Source organism: Pangasianodon hypophthalmus, chromosome 4 (genome assembly GCF_027358585.1).
Source record: "Pangasianodon hypophthalmus isolate fPanHyp1 chromosome 4, fPanHyp1.pri, whole genome shotgun sequence".
Classification (NCBI taxonomy): domain Eukaryota; kingdom Metazoa; phylum Chordata; class Actinopteri; order Siluriformes; family Pangasiidae; genus Pangasianodon; species Pangasianodon hypophthalmus.
Window position 1 is genome coordinate 3998297 of NC_069713.1, and position 18887 is coordinate 4017183.

At 38.6% G+C, this 18887-nt stretch overlaps 1 protein-coding gene across 4 annotated transcripts in view; it reads right to left on the reverse strand.

The window, feature by feature from the left end:
- Positions 1 to 18887, reverse strand: part of esyt2b (extended synaptotagmin-like protein 2b) — a 45659-nt gene that overhangs the window by 18939 nt on the left and 7833 nt on the right. For all 4 annotated transcript variants that reach the window (XM_053233321.1, XM_053233320.1, XM_053233319.1 and 1 more), the window contains exons 2-9: positions 18042 to 18083; positions 17443 to 17577; positions 16073 to 16149; positions 15908 to 15980; positions 12158 to 12247; positions 11078 to 11133; positions 981 to 1101; positions 677 to 853 (exon numbers count right to left, since the gene is read on the reverse strand). In XM_053233321.1, the coding sequence (XP_053089296.1) occupies positions 677 to 853; positions 981 to 1101; positions 11078 to 11133; positions 12158 to 12247; positions 15908 to 15980; positions 16073 to 16149; positions 17443 to 17577; positions 18042 to 18083 (771 nt within the window). The remainder of the gene's footprint in view (positions 1 to 676; positions 854 to 980; positions 1102 to 11077; positions 11134 to 12157; positions 12248 to 15907; positions 15981 to 16072; positions 16150 to 17442; positions 17578 to 18041; positions 18084 to 18887) is intronic.

Consider the following 18887-nt stretch of genomic DNA (forward strand, 5'->3'; position numbering starts at 1 on the left):
AAACCAATTTTATAAAAAATATAAAATTTATTTTAAAAAATCATTTTGCTTTCTTAGGTTTTTCTATATATATATCTATCACATTTATTTATTTTCTATTGTTAAAAATAAAAACAGCATAAAACTACAACAACCAACAAAACAAAAAATACAAATGACCTTCCTTCCCACTAAAAAAAAAAAACTGTAAATAAACAAAGCCAAAAAAAAAAAAAAACTGTGCTGGTATGAAATCGTGTAAAATAAATAAATTGAAATAAATAAAAACTAATCTATAACCCCCTTTTTGTTTTGATTTTTTTTCATTTAAGAAAACAACACAATTATTTAAGCTCCATAATTAAAAGCAAAAACAAAAAAAATCCCACCAAAAATAAATCCCACCAAAAAAACTGTTCGTAAATGAACAAAACCGAATATTAAAAAAAAGTAAATAAATAAAAAAATAACTGGCCTAGTACAAAATTTTGTCAACCATTAAATATAAAATATAAAAATAAATTCATAACCTAAAAATTGATTAAAAAAATTATTTCGCCTTCTCGTGATTTTGTTTTGCTTAAGAAAGCCACACAATTATTTCTTCTCCATTGTTTGTTTGAAGTTAAAAATTATATTCCAATTAATATTTAAATAAATAACGAGTCACGTCCAATTCTTCATTATATACACTCACCTCAAACACTTCATTCCACTTTGGGTTTAAACACTCTTTAATGGTTTTGCTCTGAAAAATCTGATTAGCGACCTGGATGACTCCGTACGGGTCTGATTTGCCCTTGATCAGACCACCGAAGAACTTGTCCTTCCCCTCCAGATCCTGCGCTTCCAGGAAGTGGATCCTTAACACACCCTGTAAATACACACACATACAGGAAACAGAGCATTAATATGCCCTGGAGCCGTGGATACATCTTCAAGATTACTGAACCACTTGTGTATGTGTGTGTGTGTGTGTGTGTGTGTGTGTGTGTGTTGACCTTAGGCATGGGAAACCGCAGCTGCTCCAGCTCTACGTCGCCCACTAGTGGCACGGTGATCCTGTTCGGCAGCACCAGGTAGCTGGAGATTACGTCCTGGATCAGGCTGTCCGAGAATCCACTGCCAACATAAAACCACAACACAAAGTCACGCAATAGCTGCGGGTGTGACAATATATCAGTATGACAGCGATACTATAAGGGGGTATTGTTATCGCTGATTTTGACCCTTATGGCTACTCACATCATTTTAACCCTAATGGCCGTGCACTCTTTTTGACCCGTATGGCCCCTCATCTCATTTTGACCCTTATGGCTGCTCACATGATTTTGACCCTTATGGCTGCTCACGATTTTGACCCTTATGGCTGCTCACGATTTTGACCCTTATGGCTGCTCACGATTTTGACCCTTATGACCCCTCACCTCGTTTTGACCCTTATGGCTGCTCACATGATTTTGACCTTCATGGCCATTCACATAATTTTAAACCCTAATGGCCATTCACATAATTTTAAACCCTAATGGCCCCTCACCTCATTTTGACCCTTATGGCCGCTCACATGATTTTGACCCTTATCTTCCGCTCACATGATTTTGACCCTTATGGCCGCTCACATGATTTTGACCCTTATGGCTGCTGACATGAGTTTGATCCTTATGGCCACTCATATGATTTTGACCCTCTTCGTTTCCCATATAATATTTGCTCATTGTTTCCAGTTCCTCTTACGTTAGTGTTAACAACTCACCCTGAAAGTAACCATAGCTTATCACTACCATTTTTAGCATCACGATCTGTATGCAGTTGACATAATGCTAATCTGGTAGCGTCTGTTAGCTGTTAGCTCAATTAGCATCTGAGCTTCAGTGCAGAACTTCAGACATCAGACATGTCCTGGCTGATAGACTACGTCTGGAGTAAAGGGGACATTGGGTCTCATTCACTTTTAGTTAAGTTGTGTGTAAACTTTTTCAACCTTTCAGTAATGATGATTTGTTGATTAAAGGGTTAACGCTGAACACTATTTTGAATTATGATGAAGGAAGGGGAGAAATAATTAAAATATATAAAACTTTTTGTAATGAGTCTTATCAAGCCCTGACACACACACACACACACACATATCCAAATGGCTGAAATTGGCCCAAGAAAACGTCTCATAGCCTTAATTTACGACCAGGAGAAAGGAATAAGAGAGAGGGAGAGAGAGAGAGAGAGAGAGAGAGGATAAAAAGGTGTAAACACTCATATAAATCTCTCAACAATAGAGTACAGTGGTCTTACACACACACACACACTCACACGCACACACACACACGCACACACACGCACACACACACACACACACACACACACACACACGCACACATTACAAACTGTCCAGAAACATTATACTCTGTGCACATGAGCTGGCATGTCTATATATATGTATATGTGTGTGTGTGTGTGTGTGTGTGTGTGTGTGTGTGTGCATGTGTGTTTCCTCCACAGTTGTCTAAAAGCATCAGCTCACACACTGGACTGTCCGTCACTCGTCTTCTCTGCTCAGATCTCAGTGACGTCTCCACACCAGCTGCTCCTGATCTCTGACTACGTCACTTTCCCGAGCTGCTCAGGAATGTGTCCTGTATTCACACCCTGCGATTAGTGCCCTAGATAGGCGGTAGAGTGCGCACTACTCAAGCCACCACTAAAAAAAAAAAAAAAAAAAATCCAAAAGTAAGTGCCTCCCTCAGTGTTCAGGAGAATCAGAAATCAGTTCCTGAGACGTACCCTGGCACAAAGACAGTTCTCCAATCTAACACTTGACTAAACCTACTAAACTCTCGAAGCAGAGAGATTCGAGACTGGAATAAAAAGTGTGAAAACGCCGTTAGAGGAGTATAATGATGGTTTAATGCTGGTAAAAGTATGCTGAAGTAATGTCAGTGGCACACAATACTGTATCATCAGCATATGAGGGACTGAGAGCAGCACTGATAGAAAACAAAGTCGGGCCTAATGTAGAGACTTGAGGCACACCTTTAGTAACAGGAAGAGGATAAAAAGTAGTGTTGGAATTTTACACACTCCATCCTTTGAAAGAGAAAAGTCAAATTCCTGTCTGCTGCTTGAAAAACATTTGAAAAAGAAGAAGATCATGAGTCTGAAAAGGTGTAAATATGCGAATTACTCTTTAAATAATGGAGTACAGAGGTAACATGGGCTCTGCTCTCTCCTCTCTCTCTCTCTCTCTCACACACACACACACACACACACACACACATTACAGTTTGTAGGTGACACAGCTCTTAGACTTAGCAGAACAGGAAATTACTAAACCGTAAAGAAGACCGGAAATATACAACCACAGTGTTCTCAGATCTTAAAAAAAACAATAACCACAACCACAGAGTTGGTTAAAAAGAAAAAGAGAAGAAATGTCTCATGGGAATGTATTTGACCTGAGTATCACAACAGATCTGTTCTGACGCAGCAGCATTTCTGTAGTGTTTTACAGAGGAGTCATGATAGCCATGTCACGACTCCTTCTCAGCGCTTTGGGCTTGTTTTTGACTTCACTCTTGTCTCTATTAATAAATTAATAAATAAATTTATTTTCCAGATGTGTACACCCTGTTGCGTTCAACTGAACTCGTAATTCCATCATTTTTGAGCTTTCTTTTGCATTCAATCTACAAAGTGGCGATAAAACATGGACGCCGCCATGAAATTGTGTGTTTTATTAGCAACAACACTGCAAAAACAGCATCTTAGCAAGTGAAAATATCTTGAATATAGTCAAATGTATCTAGTATTTCCTATTTCAAGATCACAACAAACCAAATATAAGATTACTAAATAAATTCTAGATATTTTTACTCATTCCAAGCTTGAAATAGTCTTCTTCTATTGGCAGATTAATTTTTTTTTGGTAATTTATTTCTAAAAAGATGCAAAATAATCTGCAAAAAGAACAAGAAAATGTATTTGAAATGGGTAATAATGTCTAGAAATAGGTTTAATAATCTTATATTTGGTTTGCTATACTCTTATAATTGGGAATACTAGATAAATCTGACCATATCCAAGATATTTTCCCTTTTGCAGTGAAGCTAGTCAGCTAACTTTACCTAGTCCATGTTGATTGATTTAAAGTAAATACTGCTATAAACTCATTTAAAGTAGTGAAGTGCTACTGAGCGGCCATGTTGGCATGACATCAGATGCTGAATTCTGGAGTGAGGACACCTTCTCAACCTTCTGGGTAGGAATCCGAAGTTGAGGAGGTGTTTTTCATCGGATTTTCCCAGCTGGAGGTCAGAAATTCCACGCTTTAGTCGAGCGTAGCGTATGTTCTGCCCTTAATTACTTCATCTGTTTATAAAGTTGTGTTTTTTTTGTCACGTTGCATAGTCTTGTTCTTGTTTATGTTCGTTTCTATGCCTTGGTGTCCGTCTGTGGTTTCAGGTTTTCCGAGTTTCGTTCAGAGGTGTGACCAGACCTTGTGTAATGGAATAGTCCGGTTGCATTCAATGACTTTCTTCAGTTGAAGTCTAATGCAGAGCAAAATACTAATCCACATCCATCGAAAATGACATAATATGGCTCCTCCTATCGAAGTATCCCCATCAGATATAAAAGGCACACACGTACGCAGTGTTTGTTTGTCTAGCAAGCTACAAAATAAAAATCACAGCTAACGTAACATTAGGCTACGTCTTATGAAGTACGTTATCATTACAGATTCAATCTCTTTAGCGAACTGTAGCTAATAGCATACTGAAGAAATCCAACGTTATGCCTCCAAATAGTGAATATCGTTACCGTAAAAAAACCAAAAAAAAAACGTTTGACTAATATTCACTCACCTGTTTGTTCGTTCTTAGTGGAGACAGGGAATTGTTCGCTTCTGTGTTAGCTAGCTAAACTTGCTTGTTTACGATATTACACTTGTTAACAATCCTTGCTGGACTAATAATAATAATGATAATAATAAAGTCTTGCAGAGCTGGCTACCCATTAGCTACGTTTTCATCCATGTTTTCATTTATGATTACGTTTCTCTCTTGTTTTTTGTTGCCTATCTGTGTTCTGACCTCGGCTACTTATTTTGATGGAAAGTCCTTCAAAAAAATCAGCTGAGTTTACACACTCGTGTCCTGCCTCTGACCACACGGTACAGATAACCACATTACCCCTTACGGCTGATCCAAGGTCAGTTCTTGTCACCCGATCACCACATTTCAACCCGAGTAAAAGTGCCGGCGTTTACACGTTTGGAGCGACAAATTGAATTACAGGTTTACTCCATTTTATGCGAAAATGGTCAAGACACACTATTAGGTGTGGAGGTGTTTTAAAGAGTTTCAGAGATTCCTGCACAAGACCTCAACAGACACATACACACACACAACCTCATGTGGCTTCTGTATTTAATTTCATTTCTTTAATTTACAAACTCACAGATCTCTCCATCAGGGGCAGAAAACCGCCTGCGTCTGCACGTATAAACCTTCTCTCAAACCTGACTGTAAAACAAAGCGGTAAAAGTGTTGAGCAGTTGTGCTTCTGGATAATTAAAAACCACAATGATCATCTATTTCTCTAAAATAATAAAAAAAAAAAGCATTAATGTGCCTGAACAAGAGAATTTATAGCTTTTAAACACTACATGCGCTACGGGTGCCATAATATATTACAGTCAGTGACTCACACGGCTGCATCTCCCAGCGTGTGTGTGTGTGTGTGTGTGTGTGTGTGGATGTTCTGTCAGCACTCTCAGTGCTGAGAGCATTAAAATCTTTAAATCTTAACGCACATGTAGTGATTTTACATTCATTCAGATTCTCTCATTGGGTCAGCAGTGTGTTTGTGCTTACAGAGAGTTTTAAAAATTTTATTGTCGCACACACAACAACGGCGGGTGGGGATACAACTCGACAATTAGTACTGAGCAATGCGTTATGTCACAAGGTCTTACGGATGGTGTAATAAGAATGATGTAGAGTAAAATATTACACAGACACACACACATATAAAGACAGGTACACCTACAGTACATTCATGATTTTAAAGTATTACAAGTAAATGCTCTACTGGGTTAATGGTGCGTTTCCTCTTTATACCAGTCACTGAACTTACGCTTCTGTCGTTTGTCCTTTTGTGAAATTCGTGCTTTGATTGGACAACGTGTGTTTTATTTTCTTACAGATTACTACAAGTAGCTTTGTGTCATGTCATCTCACTACAATTCCCAGACGACAGTGATGCCTACAGTCATGGCCGCCGAGGACTACAACTCCCATCCACCACAAACTCTCACTTTCACGTTCACCTGATTACTGATTACTGATCACACACACCTGGACTCACATCACTCCACACACTCACTGTGAAGTATACGCTCTGTGTTTCTGTACCAAGCCGTTGTTTACTGATCGTCTCTCTGGTTTTGATCTTGTTTCTGGTTTTCTCGTCTCGCTCTTGCCTTCCCTAGTTCATGTTGTTTGTCCATCACCTGACCCTTGCCTGAATATCGACATTACCTTGGATTACGTCTCTGGTTTGTCGTCCATCCTAAATAAAGCATTAAATACCTGCGCTTGTGTGTGTACCTGTACCGTATCATGACACTTTGAGAGAAGAAAAAGAGAAAGAAAGTCTTATAAAGTAAATTTTTTGTTTACATTCGCTACACGCCTTCTCAGTCGCGGCTGATGATGTGTTACGGAGGCGTGATCAGATCCAGTAGGCGTGTCGGTCTGTGTAATCACCTGACACGACTGTCACTGATTGGCTGCATGAATCTACAGTCTGGGGTAGAAAGAAATCAGCCCCAGCATCACATCTCACTTCTTAATATCATTCTTGGTATTAAGGTATGTTTTTCTTACAAACATTGGTGGTGCTGTTGCGCTCGGTTTCACAAAATAATCCATCTGAAGATGCCAAAAATTAAACTTTACACTGATGTCTTTTTATTTTTGAAAGACAGGGGGAAGAGCACTGATACCAATCTACAGTATATTCACGGTTTTGCTAACATGCTTTGCTTGCACTGTTTCTCCACCAAACAGCGGAACAAATCCAAACTCGGGCTAATAATCCAAACCCGGGCTAATAATAATTTGATGAATTTTCCGCAACATTTAATGTAGCTATAAACGGGTAAAACATACGACATGTTGTTCTTTAATAAATAAAAAATAAAGCATAAACGTTGGCAATTTGCTGTTCAGAACATAGAAAATAATCAACATTAAGGTGGAAAGAGTAACTCTACTTCATCACACCACACTGTCGTTGATGATTTTCCTATAACAGCACAACACACAGTGTTTAAACGAATATCAAATATTACTTATCAAATATTACTTAATATAAACAATTATCAAATAAATTCTTTACAGGTAGATAAATATTTTGTTTTCTGCAGGTCTGGGTGAGTGGAACAGAACACCACACACCATCTACACACCTCTGAGCGGTTACTTTAAACCGAGTGTAAGTCAGTCTGTTAACACAGTGCTGCCATTACACCATGCTTAACATCCCCCACAGGGAGCCATTACTTTTACAACTTCACACTGCAGCTGCTCAGAGTTAACACATTTGCCCGAGCACACGGGTAACAATAATTACACACTGAGTCTCACTGCTCAACACAGTAGCACTCAAACTTCTACTAGCATTGCAGACTTCACGTTATTATTATTATTATTATTATTATTAGTAGTAGTAGTAGTAGTAGTAGTATTAGTATTACTATTATGACACTGGAGAATCCCTCCACTGCACAGGTTAATAAATAATTAATAAATAAATTAATAACAAATTCTTTAGCTCAAATAATTTTTTTAATAATAAAGCATATTTATGTATATTACTATATGTAAATATGCTTATTTAGCAATATACACAAACATTTTAACATATAAAATATTAGCAATATAACATTTATTCTATCTATATTATAATATATTTTACACCACTGTCGAATTCTGGATGCTGATTGGTCAGAAGGTGTTGATTAATTTTCTACAACAGCAGCTCTGACAGTAGTGCAAGTTTATATCAATGCGCTCGTTCTAATACGTTATCGTTTCTATAGTAACAGCTCATTCACAAGCTGCGAAAAAAGATCGGCTGGTGAGGATACGACTGTTTATAGCTGCTATAGCATAAGTGAGGAAAGGAAGTAACTTGTTTCACGGAAGTTCCACAACAATAAACAGATAAAAAGCGTGAAGTGTCGTCCTTTATCAAAGAAAAAAATTTAATTGTCGGTAAAATAAATTCTTTACTGTGTAGCTAGGGCTTGACAAGCTTGTATGTATTGTTAGTTTGTTGCTGCATGTTTGTGGGCGGAGCTTAATTTCAGCTCGTGTCCAGACATGTTCAATATCGTTTGATATTGTGCTCATGATTTCCATAAAGATGATCAGAAATTCATTCATTTCATTCCTTTCACGTTTGTCCCGGAATCTTAGAGAATCAGCAGACAGTGTGAAAAGTTTCGCACCGTCATTTCTCCCTCTTTGGTATTCATACAGTGCTGAACTGAGCTCCTGTCTTTGGTTTAAGAACACAATAAACTATTGTTTATTAAAATACTTCTCTAACATCCATCCTGGCAGTAATTCACCACAGAATTGTGGAAAACATCTCGCTAAAAAGCAATCTGAGCTCTAATTTGACAGAAATGATTATTTAACGCCTGAAACTGTAAGATCCTTCATTTTACGGTGAGTCATATGCGCAATTAGCTTCTAAAGATAACACTTTAATGGAATGCTAATCAGCTGGGAACCCACGCTGACAGATTTTCTGATTTCATTCAACAGCTCTAGCTTCATAAAGAGCTTGATTGCTAATTCCTGAGGTGAATCCTGTGTGTTAAAGCAGAGGAGAAAACACAAACGCTACCATTCCTGGCTAGTCAGTGTCCTTACAACAGCGTCAGCCATTTTTACAAAAGAGTCTGTTCTTGATAGTTGCTAGCTATTTATTCGTGTTAGCAGATAAAGTGTTATCTTTAATCTACAGCTAGTTGTCTTGATGTTATGTAGAGTACAATCTTGCTAACGGCAAACCAGACAACTAGCTAGCAAGCTAAACTGCTATGTAAGGCTCAGTAGCTTTGAAAATTGTGTTTTAAGTCAGATATTAGCTACACTTGCTAATTAGTCAAGCTCTATCTCATACAAACCACAAATTAGCCGATCAGGCTAGAATAGCTCAAAGTTAGCATGCTAATAATTTGTTTTCTTCCTAAAATTGATTGTAATAGTAACCCATTATGTTAGATGCTAGTGTGCTAATTCAAGATCATGTTTTAATTCATAACTTAAACAGATAGATAGATAGATAGATAGATAGATAACAACTAGACAGGAAAGAATATTATATACATTAATACATTACTTTATGGAAAAAGTGAACAGTTTTTTTTTTTTTTTCCCAGTAGTGAGTTTCTCTCTCTCTCTCTCTCTCTCTCACACACACACACACACACACACACACACACACACGGGACATGGGACCCTCATTACACCCCTCATCCAGCTGTGTGCCAGCTGTTTTACTGTCTCATTAAACACACAACCTGAAACATATTTTTTTATGTGTTTTATAAATAAATTTACTACATGTTGATCTGAATGTGTCTCGTTATTTGACATTTTATAAATAAGGTTAGGTTTTGTAGTGATGAGGCAGTGAGCTAGCAAGCTACAAATGACTAATACAGCTAGCTATATAGCGAATTAATAGTAGCTATAATTTCCAAAAGACTATTACAGCTAGTTAATTAATAGTAGCTAGCGAGTTACAGTAATATAGCTAGCTAGATATCTAACTAATGCTAGTAATCGAGTTACAAATGACTTATATAGCTAACTAGCTAGTAAGTTACAAATGACTAATACAGCTAATTAATTAATAGTAGCTAGTGAGTTGAAATAATATAGATAGCTAATGTTAGTAACCAAGTTACAAATGACTAATATAGCTAACTAGACAGCTAACTAGCTAGTAAGTTACAAATGACTAATAGAGCTAAATATCTAGCTAATTAATGGTAGGTAATGAGCTTTCAACACAGCCACAGCTGATGTGCTACTGGTCAAAGATTTGTCACATGCTGCTCCTATAAGTAATTCGTACCAGAACTGGGGCCCGAAACTTCTGATATCTGCGAAATTGGACAGTTGAAGACTGGAAAAAGAGCAGGTGATTTGTTTTCTAATCTTCAGCTGTCCTGTGTCGGTGAGTCTGTGCCCATGATAGCCTCAGATTGCTGTTCTTGGCTGAGAGGAGTGGAACCTGATGTGGTCTTCTGCTGTTGTAGCCCATCCACCTCAAGGTTCGATATTTTGTGCATGTTGAGATGCTTTTCTGCTCACCACAGTTGTAAAGAGTGCTTATTTGAGTTACTAGATCCTTCATAGCAGCTCGAACCAATCTGGCAATTTTCCTCTGACCTCTTATCAACAGAACTGCTGCTTACTCAGTGGTTTTTGTTTTTCGCACCATTCTGTGTAAACTCTAGAGACTGTTGTGTGTGAAATTCCCAGGAGATCAGCAGTTTCTGAAATACTCAAACCAGCCCTTCTGGTACCAATATCCATGCCATGATCAAAGTCACAGAGATCCCACTTTTTCTTCATTCTGCTGTTTGATGTGAACATTAACTGAAGCTCTTGACCTGTAGCTGCATGATTCTTTTGCATTGTGCTGCTGCCACATGATTGGCTGATTAGATACCTGCATGAATGTGCAGTTTTACAGGTGTTCCTAATAAATTGGAAGGTTAAAAAGTTGGATGTACTTAAGGCCAGGTAACAGGAAATCTGTTTCAGATACTAGCATACTAGCTAGTTAGCATCTTTACAAGATGGCAGCCATTTTACAAAGCAGCTCCACAAACATTCTACATGAATTCTGATTGGTTATTGATTCTCAGCAGGAGGAGTTCACTGTGTCATCTGTAACATACAGCTAGAGGTGCTGATTTTCTAGATGTGAGAATGACTTCATTCTTTCTAATTTGGAAAGAAAACAACAAAACAAGAGTCCAGAGCTAATTTATAGAAGCTCGAGTCGGACTTACTTCAGGCCAGGAATGTCCAGGATGTTGGTGAGTCCGGCCCAGCCGATGTCCAGGAGCTGAAACAGGAAACGCTTTGTTAATAGAAGGTAAAGAAAGTTGAGCTGCATACTCAGCTCAGTGTGTGTGTGTGTGTGTGTGTGTATGTGTGTGTGTTGGAGGTAAAAGTCTTTGTTAGAAATGCACTTTAGATGCTGATTCAATTGTGCAATAAAACACACACACACACACACACACACACACACACATGGGGGATCAATATAGTGTAACAGCATACAAGGACGTGCTGCTGCTGCAAAAATCAGACTGCAGCATCACACACACACACACACACACACACACACACACACACACACACACATTATCTAATCTCCACATCTATCTCTCTTTACATGTTTACATCCTTTTCTCACACCGTTCATCTTCTTTTCTGTTCTGTTCTTTTTATCTGTTCATTTGTTTTCCTATTTATTATCAATTTGCATCTCATTTGCATATTTAAATTTGTTTTGCTTTTCTCTCAATCAAATAACGACCAAATAAACCATTAGAGCAACACAGCAGCTTTATATGGAGGTTATATCATCTAGGACTCACTCTCTCTCTCTCCCTCTCTGTCTCTCTCTCTATCTCTCTGTCTCTCTCTGTCATCCTCTCTCTCTTTCGTCCTCTCTCTGCTCTCTCTCTCTCTATCTCTCTGTTTCTGTCTCTCTCTCTTCCTCTCCCTCTCTGTCTCTCTCTCTCTCTCACACACACACACACACACACACACACACACACACACACACACTCGATTGTAGGTTGACATGAGAGACAGAACCTGAATGCTTAGCTAGTTAGCTAATTACCAATCAATAATAAATCCATGGTGGTTGCTATGGCAATGTTATATTTTGACAGGATTGAACTTTTAGGCTGTTTTGGTTTGATTGGTGGTTCTCTGTAAAAATCTACCTAGCAACCATTATTATTATTAGTAATAGTAGTAGTAATTGTTTGTTTGTTTGTTTGTTTGTGTTGTTTATTAAAGAACTGGCATTTGGGACGCAGCCACATAGATTAAAAAAAAACTCTTAAACTCACCGGTTTCTTGAGGAAGAAAAGAGAGAAGGCACCGACCAGCGGCATTTCCCCCATCAGTGGCTCCAACACCACCCGCAACACACCGTGGAGCTACACACACACACACACACACACACACACACACACACACACACACACACACACAGAGAGAGAGAAAGAGAGAGACACAATAAATTAATTATACAGAAATGTCTTGGGTACATCTATGATGAGCCACAGTGTGATGTACTGTAGCTCTGCTGCTTACCACACACACACACACACACACACGCACGTACACACACACACACACATACACACACACACACACCTGACATGCAAACTGTCAGCGTTACCGCATGGGAAATTAAAACGCCTGGATCACAGAGCTGAAATGAAACGCAGCCTGCAAGGACGAGCCGTGTTTATAAAATCATTTGTCCGGTCGTCTCTCGTTGCTTTTGACCAAAAGAATGTCTTCTGTTTGGATGAAAAGAGGTATTCTGTGATAAGAATGTGCTTAATAAAGAAAAAAAATTATTTTTAAAAAATTTTTTCCAGTAATGCAGCTCAGCCACTGCAGCATGTCGGCTAGCACACAATAACTCTTCCTCCTTTTATAGGGTGCCATTACTTTTGCCCTAACTGAACAGCTAGTCTTATCTGTCTTAATTTATGGATTTGGTTTGGAATCACTTTCTTTCAAGTTAAATCAAATATTCACCACACTGGTGTTTAAGTGAAATAAAGAAGCAAATAAATAAATACGTAAGTAAGTAAGTAAGTAAATAAATAAATAAATAAATATCCGCTACTACTTAGCGACGCTTTAATGCTGCGATCCATCCTACTTGGAAAGTTCCATTGCTTCAGCTTGGAAAAACACGGATGCACCGAGGGCGAAGTCACGACTGTATGGCTAGTCTCTGAATTTACTAATCATACAAAAGATTTACGTGAATTATTTCTGCGTGATTAGTGACGAGAAACGATGTATACGATGAGTCAACTGTCATGTTCATTGTTGCTTGTGAAAAATGATCTGTCTTTAGGAATTACGGCTAAAATCCACGGAATTACGTTACAAATTAAAACGTGCAAAGTTGTTAAAAACACAACTTTTCACAACACAAAAGCTACACTAGGTCAGCTAGCAGGTCAAATCAAGTAGAAAACAAAGCAAATGGAATTCTGTTTAACGGTGACAGATGTGTTTGTGTCAGAGAATTCCGGCTACGTGGATGCTGCTGGGAATTCCGAACACACTTTGAACACACTTTTCCTTGTTGGAGGTCGGGTTTTTCCTGGTTCTTCTGACAATATGAGGAAACAAACAAAGAAAACATGCCTCAACTCATAAAGTCAGGAAGGTCTTCTCAACCCTGAGTTCATTCCGCATTCTACTAACTCGGAATGTCTGACCTCCAACTAGGAAACGCCTCCTCAACTCAGAATTCCTACTCGAAAACTCAGGATGGTCTGTTCAGCTCCGAGTTCAGCAAGTGACGTCAAATCAACATGGCCGCCGCTCACATATAAGCTTTAGATCAATCACCATACAGACATATTCACTTGTTCACTTTATAACGCTGACTCTACAGTTCGCTGGTTTCAGGAAGTAAATATACATCACTCAGCACTTAGCTGGCTAACATGTTGCTAGCAAAAGACAAACATGGACGCTTCCATGTGTTTTTCTCCCGCTTTGTAGCTCGAACGCACAGACGTCAAAAATAATAAGTAATTCTCTGAGTTCTGCGGATTTCTGACCTTTCATGCATAAGTGCAGTTTGGTATGACTCCGCCCACCTAGGCTCCGCCTCCCGAAGTTCAAAGGTGGAATTGTTGATACGTGGATTGTGTTTATTTACAACGAGATTACGGAGCTTAGCATTTCAGCTCAGCGCTGTAGCAGTGTGTGTGTGTGTGTGTGTGGTGATAATGTGTTGATGTGTTAATAATGTTATATTCTCTTACAGTTCTGCTTTATTACTGTCGATTTGTCTCTGTTTCATCGTACGTGACTCAGCACTTACACTGATTAGGTTTATTAGTTCATCTGCTTCCTGTTACCCAGAACACACACACACACACTTTATCCTTTATTCTTTATCCAGAGGTTTAATAACTTGCAGGTCCACACAATGAACATGTGTGTGTGTGTGTGTGTGTGTGTGTGTGTGTGTGTTATGAGTTACGTGTGCTCAGAGCATGTCAATGCATGCCTGTGTGTGTGTGTGTGGGTGTGTGTGTGTGTCATCCAGTTCCTCTTACAGCACAAGGGCATTCCTGTATTTGGTTACAGGCCCCACTATTAATACACACACACACACACACACACACACACACACTCAATCACACACACACTTTATAAATAGGTTGAATTTAGTTGAGGATCCTTCTTTCCAGGAAAGATCCCAGTAAAATAAAAGTCTTTTCTCCATCACACACACTCATCAGAGCTCTGATCAGGTTCCACGAACAAGAACGAAACCCAGAAATCCACAAAAATGAAAAAAAAAATTGCTAAAGAACAAAAACACAACTGAAAATGTCATCGTATTAATAAAGATTAATCAATTTTTTCATTCTTATTATTCATTAGCAAATGTTTTTGCTTTAGTTTTATTATAGAGTGGACTCTAAAAGTCCGAGAGCGCTAGTGAAAATGCTTCTACATCACATTACTTTCTAATTTAATACAACAATTTTCATTAGAAATTATATTATTGACAACAAAACGAGTGAAAAGTAGAATCTCTGAATTATTTACATGAATTTCAGAGTTTCTTAGTATTTGGTACGTCCCCTTTCTGCTTTAATGACAATGACATCCATCATCCATCCATCCATCCATCCATCCATCCATCATCCATCCATCCATCATCCATCCATCCTCTGTACCGTTTATCCTACACAGGGTCGCGGGGAGCCTGGAGTCTGTCCCAGGAGACTCGGGGCACAAGACGGGGGACGCCCTGGACGGGCTGCCAACCCATCGCAGGGCACAATCACACACACACACACACTCACACACACACACACACACACACACTCTCCGGACAATTTAGGGATGCTAGTCACACTACAACACATGTCTTTGGACTGGGGGAGGAAACCAGAGTACCTGGAGGAAACCCCCGAAGCACAGGGAGAACATACAAACTCCACTTCAAAGTCTTAGAGCACATTGAAAATCTGGGATTTTTTTCCATTTAAAATTGGAAATAAACAGAAGGTTTTAGAATTTTGAAATATTTAAAACAAAGAAAGTAAATGTTCAACATCTTGAATATTTAATATTCAAAGCTTTGTACAAAAGGTCAGATCTTCCTCATGTCTAATCTCTTGTATAGAAGCGTGTGATCAGACGACACTCCGATGGATTTGATCTAAAATGTAAATAATTTAGAGACTCTACTTTTCACTCCAGTTGTTGTCAGTAATATAACTGTAATGAAAATTATTAAATTGTTAAATTAAATTAGAAAAGAATGAAAACGTGAATCATTGTATATTAAATTGTATCATCACTGTATATTAAAACTAAAGCACAAATAACTCAGTGGTTTAGTTTAGAAATCAATAAAATGAAAACAAGCGAGTAAATTGTGTCATAATTTACACTAATACGTCTTAGCTGTACGAAACTCCTTGCAAAAGTCGAGTTGTTTAAAAAAAAAAAACTCTAAAACTAGTAACTCAAGATCAAAGTTTGATATTTTATATAAAGTAGACCCAAAAACAAAAAGCCATGAACAGATAAAGTACCTGTATGCTTTTAATTCCAGCTTTGCAGTAATATCGCTTGATGTCCATCTCGATTTCGGTGTTTGCGACGAAGCTGCGATTAAAAAAATAATAAACAGTAGATTTGAATAAATTAACGAAAGAATAAAAGTATAAAAATACACATGTGGTGTAAACGTGCGTCACCTGATCTGAAGGTCCATGATGATCTGGCGCGTGTCCACGTTCTCAGTGTAAACTTTGACCCCATTGACCCTGAGAGGCTTCAGCGGAAACACACACACACACACACACACACATATGTATATCACACACCGATCATAGAAACCTTTATTTATGACCTCGGGTTCTCTCAGGCATCATAGTATAACAAAAACTTCCTGCGATGTGGTCCACAACTCTAATTTCCAGTTTCATTATTAAATCAGTGACAGTAATTAAAAAAAAAAAAAAAAACCTTCTCCGCGGTACACATAATGAGTCTCATTTATCAACCAGGATACGAGTGAAATTATTCGTAAATCATTCCCAGAATCATTTGCACAAGAAATGAGGTGTTCGTGAGAATGCAGTTAGTTCAGAAACACGTTGTATCCTGAGTTTGTGTAACTTTACGCAATAATGCGAACCTCGATCGATCGGCTTCAGATCGTAGAACTGTGGATGAGTTGCTGCGATTTTCTCCACAGATTACTCTGTCAAGTCTAAATCAGCATTTATTTCAATGACTTTTTGTAAAACTTGAAAGAATCCGAAACAATCCTTAAATCAAGATGAATAAGTTAATCCTAGCCATTCAATCAGAACAAAAGTAATGGCACCCTATAAAAGAAGGAGGAGTCATCGTGTGTCTATGGTTAGTGGCTGAGCTGCATTACTGGAAGATTTAGCGCATGCTTTAGCGCGTGCTGCACATCATTATCACCATTTTCAGCTCTCGATGCCTTTTATGGAGGTTTGTGGGCGTGGCTAAATGAAAATCAGCCGTGCCATGAATTCACTTGTTAACATACGCATGTGATAATCAAATAAAGTTTTGTAAATCTGTCAGGAATTTTTAGAGTCTTTCTTTTTGCGAAACTTTTACACAAGAACTAAATAACACTTTAAGAAAAATGGCTCTTCACAGGTTCACGCATCAGTGAAAGCGTATATCTGGTGATGAGTCCGTGTGAACGTTATCTCGGAGATAGTTTTAAATTAAATACAGTACATCAGTTTGTCGTTTTTGTTAGATCACAACAGAAGTTCAGGATCTCTACTGACAAATTTCTCCTGGTGTCTTGATTTATAGTGGGATCTTTAGGACTGATCTGGGATCAGCACATTGTGCTCCGGGACACGCCCACTGTATTACACGCTACAGGGACAAACTGATCTGGAGTCAGTGTAGGAATAATTCCTTTAGCACACAGAGTCCTGGAACAAGACTGCTGGCCTACATAAGGGCTTCTTTTAGATCGCCTCACACACACACACACAACCTCTTGCTCTCGATCATCCATCCTGTGCTTGAGAAAAATCTTTAATGTGTGTGTGTGTGTGTGTGTGTGTACCTTGTCCCCCAGCTCTATCCTGGTGAAGGAAAACGTGCTGAGGTGTGTGTTCGCTCCTTTCACCGCTGGTTCGATGTTCTGCCGAAAGAGTTTCTCCAGGAAGCGACAAGCGTACGGCCAGATCTGATTCACCGTCTACACAACGACCCCACACACACACACACACACACACACACACACATTGCAGGACTGATAGCAATGCCAGTATACTGAAAATAAAGTTTAGCTTAGTTTATTTTAATATTAATTAAAAAATAAAAATAATCTTGTAGATGCAGGAACCATTAACACAGAATTATGAATATAATTCAGAATTATTGGATTTTTTGTGTTATTTAGTCAATATGTTGTAATTTTAATATTTATTTTCTTATTATTGCACAAAATCTGATTTACATTTGCGAGAGAAAGAGACTGAGAGATAGAGAGAGAGAGAGAAAGAGACAGAAACACACAGTCAGATAAAGATAGACAGAGAAAGAGAGAGAGAGTGAGAGAGAGAGACTTGACTGTTCCAGATGCCAGGCTATTTTTACCACCTTGATCCACCACTGAGTGTGAGCAGGGTGTGTGTGTGTGTGTGTGTGTGTGTGTGTTACCTTGTTGACCCACTCTACTCTCTCCACGTCTGGGAAGTGAACCTGGTAAACAGACAGACAGATCAACACGTGAATAAGTAAACTCTGGAAGATTGAAACACGTTCAGCGTGAACACACACTGCGTTCCCATCACACAGATACACACACTTCATTTTCCCCACACAAGCTGAGACGTGACTAGTTTTGTTTAAGTTTCCAGGAGAGACAAGCGAAAGGACAGTGACAGGGACTGGATAGTGTTTAGGGTCGCCACGGCAACAGGCTTCCTCTGATGCCGACTCACGGTTTCCGTGGCAGCAGGAAGCGTGAATGAGAGTGAATGGTGATGAGTGGTGATGGCTGCGTGATGGAGCAGTTTAACAGGATGGTGCTGTAACCTGATCAGGGATTTGGAGTTAAACTGTAATCATCAGCGATTAAGCCGGGATCAGCGGCGCATTTCTACAACACTCCTGCTATTTTTCTTTTTTTTTTTTCAGATTTGTTGCGAGGCATTGTTCAGGTGAACAATAAGAAATTAAAACAGCCTCAAGTCTTGTCAGAAATATCGTAAAAACGAGGTACTTGAACACCACCGTTATGTCGTAATTACAATTTTCTAGTTCTATGATCCTTGACGACAATAGAAGTTTTTTCACAATGTCTGTTACACCATTTTTTTGGATGTAGCTAAAAAATTAAATGTCCACAATAATTTCAATCAGCCACAATTTGCTTCTAGAGATCGAAAGCTAATGTAGCTAACATTTAATACAATCTTATAGCCACCGAATTAGCATAGTATGAACTGCATGTCCAAATCATTACACTCAAGTGATATCATAAGCCATATAAAAACAAATATA